An 8,838-nucleotide genomic window follows, 5' to 3' on the forward strand; every position below is an offset into this window, starting at 1 on the left:
TCAGCTAATCAAAACATATGAATAAATGTAAATAGTGGTTTCTGAACATAAATATATTTTCAAAGAGCTTCCTTATTAGTATTACAGACATAAACAAAATACATACACTCAAGGAATAAAATATCTTTCTTGTGCTCTATTGAATAAAAAATCATAGTGGATGATCTTTGATGTTCCGATGGTGCCATAAACAAATTCACAGGCCTGTTTTTGAACAAAGAATTATCTTAAATTTTACCTCTTGGATTCCAAGTATGTTTTTTTTGTTGTCGTTAGTTGAGAGACTTTATTGTAAATCCTCCTCTCCTAGAGCTCTGGTGATTTTTCGTGTTGTATTTATTTCTTTCATTTGGCTTCAAGTAAGGTAAGGACTGGATGTAATTCAGAATTTACTGAATTTTGTCTTAATGTCAGGAACAGAATTTTCCTCTTGAATACCTCTCTTCACTGGGGCTGTCTCTGAAGCATTCCCGAGGAAATGGCGTGTCAGCCATTCGTTGGTTCTCAGGGCTTTGCAGTGGAGGCAGGGCCTTTCCCTGATTTGGTAACTTCCCGCATTCTTTTGGCTCTGAGATATTTTTCTCTTCTTACCACTGGCTAGTGATGGGTGCTCACTTTCACTCTCCTTCCACGAGGAGGCTCCCGAGTTAGATTCTTCACTGTCACACTCAGTAGTGTCACTGTCATGTTGGGTCTGCATTGCCTGGCTTAATTGAGAATGGCGCCTGGCTCGTCTTTGTGCAAGGTAGGCATTGACCAAGGCCACTTCGGAGTTAGTTACAGGGGTAAGTGGGCTCTGCTTTGGCTTTTTCGTCATTGGTAGAGAGTCCTGGTCACCGTCTTTGTTTTGCTCTTTAGAAGAAGTATCTTTGCTTTCTAACAATGAATGAAACAAATCAACAAGTTAGGCACACTGTTGGTTACTATAGCTTCATATTACCCGAAGAAGCCTATGGAATGTGTGGGTTCATTCTTAGTTGCCATTTGCTAAGCCACCACTTTTCTGCGCTCATTTGTAAGTGTTGGCTGCCGACAGCATTTCCTAGTACCATAATATCAAGTCTCCCGAAAACCAGAAGGGTCAAATAGATGCTTAACATATTATTTTTGAAGTTTCATGGACTTTGACAGCAGTTAAAGGGAAAAGTCTCCAAACTTTTTTCCTTTGCCTTGAAGTTCTAAAGATTCAAGTGCATATGTGAATGTGATTTGGGTAGCAGGAAACTAAAAAAAAAAAATCTTTTCTTTAAACATTGGTGTGCTGAAGTTGGCTTGCATCAGCCAGCTTGCAAGAACTGATTGCTAAGCTTTCAGGAATTTTGTGAGATGGTTGTTAAACACAGCCATTAGTAAAAATTAAATTATCCAAAATTACCATCAAGTCTATTTAAACAAATAAACATAATGCTCAAAACATCACTTCCTAATTATTTTATTACGTTGTATTGTGGTGAATACTCTTGAAGCTATTTGTCTGTTGTATCTGGGTGTCGGAAATACCATGTGCTACTGTGCATCCCTTCCCAACTCCATGTTTGGTGACGTCATGTTGGTCACTTGAAAACAGTTTGAGAGGGATAAAAATCAACAAGCGCTAAAAATCAGGTCTCGGCTTATGGTTTTGTTGATCGTCTAGGTTTAAAGCGATAGAGAACATGTTACTAACAAAGATTACACTTAAAAGTGTCATGCCCGTGGCCACTACATTGTGACTAGCACCCCAAAATAAGGAAATATTCCTCCAGAGTATCCTAAAACTATTATCCAATTCAGCAAAGAAGTCACATCATTGACAACCAAGTTATGTTGCAATATATATCACCTAGTTTCTTTAATCTCTTTAACTTAAGGGAAAGTGAGAGTCATCTTGGAACTACACTTGTTTATCAGTTGCAGCCGTAGGTTGGCTAAGGATGTGAGTGTTTGACAAAAATCAAGAAAAGTATTTTTGAGAATCAGTAGTCTATTCAGAATTTACCACAAAGAGTATTGTATATTTTATTATTTGTAAATTATGTTACATCATTTTTTTCATTATATTTTTAAAATTATATACACATACACTCATTTTGGAGGAACCGGTTGTTAAATATTTTCCAGCATACCACTGCTTATAGGCTATCGAAAAAGATGTCATTTATAGCTCATAATCTTATAGTAAACTCTAACCACGAATGTATGTAAAAAGGAAGCTGTGTGAAAGGAGAATGCTGAGGACTGAAAAGAGAACTTGAGCTTTGCCTACCAGTAATGTTTAGCCTTTGCTAAAGCAGTTACGTTACCTGCACGACAGCAAGCAGCTCATCCAGTGGGCCACCACAGGTCTGGGGAGGCCCCGTAATGCTCTTGGCTGATCACCTCTGTTGTTCGCTTTTCACAGTCGGCACCCATTTCTCCCATCATAGTCCAATACGAAATATGCACGGTCTCTTACCTTTACTTACTGAAGCCCTTGTCCCACTGCCTTCATCCTTTTTCTTCTCGGACATCTGTTTCAGAAACATAGATTAGTGGTAGTGATCTTACATCATCCACACTCTCAGATCACCCACACCCTCAAAGTCCTAATTATTATGTAGGGATGCAAAAGCTGAACAGTGAAGAAGACTGATAGGAAAAAAAAGAAAAGAAAAGAAAGAATTCATTTGAAGTATGCTTTTGCAGGAAAGCTCTATAGATACCCTGGGCTGCCAGAAAGATGAACAAGTCCATCGGTCCTAAGGCTAATTAATCCTGAAACACCGTTGGAGACAAAAGTGATAAAATTGAAGCTGCTCTACCTCGGGCACATCAAGAGAGGACAGGGTTCTTTGGAAAAGGCACCAATGCTGGGAAAAAGAGGAGGCGGCAGGAAAAGAGGAAGACTAAATAAGGGTGTATGATTCCATGAAAGAAGCCCTGGGCGTGAGTCTATAGGAGCTGAGCAGGGCTGCTGAGGATGGGACATGGTGGACGTCACTCACTCGTAGGGTCACCAGGAGTCGGGGCCAACCCCATGGCATGTAACACACACAACAGTCATCTCAGTTGGTTGTTTTTCACTTATGTGTACTTGTTAAAAAATACTATTGCCCTAGGCCCTTTGACCACATCTCATTTTAAACATTCAATGCAGTTCAGTAAATACTTATTGAATTCCTATTACAGTATAGTGATCCAGCTTCTGCTCCCAATTAGGCAGACCATGCTTTGGTAGCATAATCTAACAAAATGTTTTGAACTAAGCAAAATGGAACAAACTTGAGAGAAAATAATACTGGTAAGGAGCTATAGGTTATAAAGTTTTCCTGTACTCACATTATAGAGAAATATCATTTATCATTTTAAAATGGATTTGATAGTACTAAGGTTAGTTTTAAATTACTTTGTACAGGACATATTATCAGTTATCAATAGTTCTTTCATATCTTTACCTGAATTCATAGACTTAATATCTCCTAAATCCTTCAGAACCTTTCCTCCAAAATGCGACCATAATACATTATCTCCAAAATGCAACCATAATATCCATAATTTACTATCCATAATATGGAGACCAGAATAAATGGATTTCTCTGAATAGTTATAATTTCAAATATTCTCCCGCAATACTCCATAAATATATTTGCCTCATTTTTCAGGTCAGTGTTTCACTCTTTGATGTTGAAAATGGTTTTGCCGAATGATACAAATATAAAGCACCTCTTCTCTTACATAATGTATCAGAAACTTTAGAAATACTCATAACACTTTGACACATAATAATTCTTCTGGGAATCTATCACCAGGAAATAACCCCCAAAAGAGCGAAAGCTTTGTGTACAGAAATATTCATTGCAGTGTAATCAGGATAACAAAAAATACAAAATTCAAAAGTAAGCAATGGTTAAATAAATTATGTTACAATTATATAATCATAATATATAGTTGTCAAAGTTATTATAATAAAAGTATGCCATAACATGAGGAAATAAGTGTTATATTATTAAGTTTAAAATAAAGATGCATATATATGCAGTATAATCACAAGTTAGCTAAAAATATGAAAAGAGACTTTAAGGGATGTACATAAGTGTTAGCAATGGTTGGCTTTGAGTGGTGAAAGTGATTTTTTTCCTTTTAATTTTTCGGATTGTCTACAATGAGGGAAAAAAATGAATTTATGTATAAAGTTCTTTTGGGTTGGAACATACCATACTGGGGTATTTAAAACAATCTAAGATCCCCCACCCATTCCTCTCTTAATATCTGATCTCTACAATGGTAGGCAAGTATCTCTAACAAGGTACTTCTTTGTTTTTTGGGTTACTGCAACCATTCCCTAAAAACCTTAAGAGTGAAATCTTCATTTAAGATACCTCTTTTTAAAAAAAAAAAAATTTGGGGGGGGAGCTTATTTTAAATTTAATATGTATAGAGATGATTATTAAAAGATTAGACATTTATAAACCTAAACATTAATAGTAGCTGGTTATTTTATGTAGTTTGGAGTTTATTTCATTTTTCTACTTCCCTGTCATTTCCACATTGTCTATAAAGCACTCTTTTGCAATGGAGGGGGAAAGTGTTTAAAAACACTTACTAGGTTTATATCATGTTCACGGAAAGCTTCCATATTTGACTTGATGTCAAATCAAAATATAAAGAAATCAAAATCAAAATCAAAAGAAAGCCTTTGCATCAAGTTAAGAGGAATCGTATAAACTGTAGTCACCAAAAGTCTTTTACTGTCTTTTATGTGACCCAGAGAATGAAAAGAGCAGCAGGGCCCGACCTGGGGATAGAGTGGGAGAGATCTGGGCTGTGGCTACGCCTTTCTGCTTCTAACCAACTTTGATTTTACCAAGCCGCTTAACACCTCTATTTCCTCCACGTAACAGCTCAATTTCCACATATACAAAATGAGAAGCTTGGACTGGTATTGTTTGGGAAAATTCCAGCACTAGCAGTCTGACTAAACACTAAACAAATACATGAACTAAACATAGAATACGGTAGTCTCTGAAAGCAAAAGGTTAAATGCATCTTTAAAAATGGCAAGTCCAGAAGCAATCACTGTGCTTCACATCTAAGGATAATTACCACCACATTTCCATCACGCTTTTACCATTACTTCAAGGGTTGTAAATAAAGGCTCAGAGTTTAGCGGTGAAAATGAAGTTCAAAGTGAAGGGAAAATTCCATCCTCCCTGACTAGTTCTCATATGGTTCTCAGATTTCAAATCTGGGACCCTTCAGAAGAAGCAGTTTAGCTGATTTTAGCTGCCATAAGAGAACAAAGTAAAAGATGAAACCTCTAAGATAATTAAGGTTTTAATCAGCACTGAATAGATTTAATTCAACATTTCAACTACGCTTTGAAGCAAACAAATGATATGGCATGAAACTTGGGTCTATTGCCCCCTCTGTCACTAACTACTTATGTGAGATTGGGCAAGTCACTTAATTTATTTGGGCCTTATCAATTTAAAAAAGGAGAGATACCGGTATCTTATTTGCCTACAAGCAGGAGACTGGTTTGTATGCTCTCTTGAGGACCTCGAAGTTGAGAGATCTATGACCCAAAAAGCTGATGCAAGTAAGGGAGCATAAGACTAGTTTAGACCTCTTAAGTGGTCTTCATGATGAAATTGCCAGGAATCAATTTCAATTTTTTGTTAATTTTCTAAAGTAGCTTTTCTTGCCAGACCAGACAAATTCAATATACTTAGCAAGGGAGTCTAAGATACATATAAGCTATCACTATTCTAAATCTCCTTTTGGCAAAGTATCTACCTTAAGAAGCATTTAGACTTTAGATAAAACTTCTTAGGAGGAGGTGGTGGTAAGGGAAAGAGTCTTTGATTATTATAATGGAATCGGCTGGCATAGACATAACAAACCTCTCCATCTAGAGCTGATACAGCACTCAGTCTAGTTGGCATTGCCCATCCAGCGCTCTGGCTACAGTACTAAATGGTGGTGATTTGATTAATTGTCAGCCTGGTATTAATGGCCAGCAAGGATTCCATGTCAGTGATTTATAAGAGCTCAGTTACTTATAATATGTCCTTATAAAATGGGCTATCTCATTCCTAAGAGGATGGCATTTTCTTCTGCTGGTCAGCGGTCTAAAGTGGTGACTTCGGTTCTGTCTAGATTAGTTTAGTTCTGCAGCTCATTCTATGCGGAGAGTGTATCACCCCATTTTGAAACTTCAAAATGCTACAACATGTATCCTATAAATACGACATCTTTTTTTTCCTCTGTGATTAGGATTACGTGGCTACAAAAGGAATTTGGAGATCATGAACCCAGCGTTATGCAGCATATGGACAAACTGCAAACAACATAAATATCTCAAAATTGCAGGTTTGTTATGGTGCAACCATAAAATAAAATTATGCTGTCACTAAGGGTATTGCTGCGTGACTATAATTTGGAGAAGTGTTACAATACAATATTAAGTTTTAAAAAAGTAAGATAAGAAAATACATACTTTAAAATAATGCCAAGCATGGAAGATCAAAGATAGAGAGGTGGAGAGAGATATATTAGGATAAAGAAAAAAAAAAAAAAACTAGAAGAACATACTCCAAAGTATTAACAGTGATTACCTCTAGGAAATAGGATTAACAATAATTTAAAATTTCTTCTTCCTCCTTTTCCATATATTTGGATTCTTTGGCATGGCATGAGATTGCATTATTTTTAATACTAGAAAATAAACTTTTAAGAATTAGTTTTATCAAAGTAAAGTGAATTTATTTTATGGCAAATCCTTTAGTATACAGTTAACATTATTTAAAATGAAAAAGGATATCCTACCCAGATAGATGCCCGAGAGAAGAACATCAAGGCCAATATAATGACAAAATACCAAAGCAAGAAGCTCCCTATTGCCCCACAGGAGTCATCCTTCCGGCACTCATAATCCTGACTTGGAATGGTAAAACTTAAAGGCATGGGGGGAGGATCCACCTCCCAAAACAAGGAAAGAAGGTCTCCCATGATGGCTTCTTGCTTCAAAAAGAAAACATGCTCCAAGGGATGAAGATGACTGGAAAGTACTTCAATCCACATGTATGACAACTTCCTTGGCAACGTATTATGACACACACTTTAGCAACTGTGACAAGAACTGACAAACACTTCTTGGATTTCTAAGTTTTTGGAAGATTTATCTAAATTACTTCTATGAAAGTTTATGATCTTTTCCCCATACCTCAATACAGTTATTTCTGCCTTAATCTTTTTTCCTGTGAAATCTGTATATATAGTAGACCTTGAAACATCAGTCCACAATTGCACGGGTCCACTTACACTAAGATTTTTCTCAGTAAATGCCTGTACTGTTTTTCCACCACGTTTTGGAGTCCAAGGATACAGAGAGCCAACTGTATGTATTGATCTACACCATTTTATATAGGGGACTTGAACATCTAAGGATTTTGGTATCCGTGGTGGTCCTAGAACCAAACCCCTACAGATACTGAGGGTAGTTCAGTTTTGCAGGAGTCAAAAGTTAAACTCAAATTTCCTACTACACAGGAATTGGTGCCCCTAACCACTGCGTTGTTCAAGGGTCAACTGTACTGTATTTTAAATACAATATTTTAATGTCTTTAAAATCTAAGGCTCTGAAGTATCCACTTTTTTCCATCTCTTTTCTGTGTCCCATATCATTGTAAATTAACACAGTTCTTATGCGTTATAGACTGAACTGTGTTCCCTAAGATTCACATGTTGAAGCATTAACCCTCAATGTGACTATAAGTAAAAATGAGGCTTTTAAAGAGGTAATTAAGATTAAACAAGGCCATAAGGATGAAACCCTAATCCAATATGACCAGTGACCTTATAAGAAGAGGAAGTGACATCAGGGATGTGCAAGCACAGAAGAAAAGCCCATGTGAGGGCACAAAGAGAAGGCAGCCATCTGAGAGTCGAAGGAGGTGAGCCTTAGGAGAAACCAATCCTGCTGGAATCTTGACCTTAGATTTTCAACCTCCAAAATGGAAAAAATTAATTTCTGTTGTTTAAGCCACGCGGTCTGTGGTATTTTGTTATAGCAACCCTAGCAAACTAAAACATAGTACCTTGAATAAATAAATGTACAGTAATTTATAGATTACATTAAGAGGAAGAATATCCATGTGTCTCTTGTGAATTGCATCAAATGCGTACAAATTTTTCATATGAAAAGGTCAGATATGGAATGGGGGAGGAAACTGGTCTTCTCAGTTTGAGAACTGTACATTGAAACCTTTCACTTCGAACAATTTTCAAGTTAAAATTCATTTCTAAATCTAAAACTAAAGCAAAGCACCATTGCTGCTAACGCACTCTAAAAATTATTTTAAAATCTCACTTAAAAAAAATCTGTCAAATCTTTAAGAGCACAGTATTTCTACAGCTTTTCATTAATATGTAATACCATGAGGAAACTTCATTTTCTTCTATTTGATCTTAGGAGCATTTTAGGAAAAATGTTGGTCATTGGGACTTACATAATGTAACAATCCACTAGCTTATTGTGACATGGTGTCTCTGCATCCCCAAGGGCAAGACCCCAGGCCCTGTGCATCCTGGTCTTGCCTGCTGTCTGCCTTAGACCACCATTGCCTTCTCCAGGGAGCTGCAGCTGGACCCATTGTACCTCCTGGGGGCTCACAGTGCCCCACCTTGCCTGACCCTGCCAGTCTACCCTGGGGCTGAGCTCCTCCAGGCAGTAAACATGGAGCTTTCATATCTCTGAGCCTGATTCAAGGGCAGCTGTAGGTATTTGTATTTGTTAAATAAAACCACACTGAACTCCATGATGAACCTTTCCTCAGGATTAGTTCTTCCACAGAAAATACTGGAAAATAAAGATTATTT

General features: G+C 37.0%; 1 protein-coding gene across 1 annotated transcript; it reads right to left on the reverse strand.

Moving 5' to 3' along the window:
* Positions 1-382: 382 nt before the first annotated feature.
* SSMEM1 (serine rich single-pass membrane protein 1) lies at positions 383-6,969 on the reverse strand. The gene is made up of 3 exons (XM_016148645.2): positions 6,787-6,969; positions 2,435-2,489; positions 383-876 (listed from the first exon to the last, which is right to left on the reverse strand). The coding sequence occupies exons 1-3, from the start codon at positions 6,967-6,969 to the stop codon at positions 383-385; spliced, it is 732 nt and encodes a 243-aa protein (XP_016004131.1).
* Positions 6,970-8,838: the final 1,869 nt, after the last annotated feature.

Source organism: Rousettus aegyptiacus, unplaced genomic scaffold (genome assembly GCF_014176215.1).
Source record: "Rousettus aegyptiacus isolate mRouAeg1 unplaced genomic scaffold, mRouAeg1.p scaffold_m13_p_13, whole genome shotgun sequence".
Lineage (NCBI taxonomy): Eukaryota > Metazoa > Chordata > Mammalia > Chiroptera > Pteropodidae > Rousettus > Rousettus aegyptiacus.

Bases quoted from the DNA above. Each gene is read 5' to 3' on its own strand.
- SSMEM1 (XM_016148645.2), bottom strand. From the start codon at position 6,969: ATGGGAGACCTTCTTTCCTTGTTTTGGGAGGTGGATCCTCCCCCCATG. The intron at 2,490-6,786 runs GTAGGATATCCT...TTTCTGAAACAG, and splicing joins TCTCTCGGGCATCTATCTGG to ATGTCCGAGAAGAAAAAGGA. The intron at 877-2,434 runs GTAAGAGACCGT...ATTCATTGTTAG, and splicing joins AAGGGCTTCAGTAAGTAAAG to AAAGCAAAGATACTTCTTCT.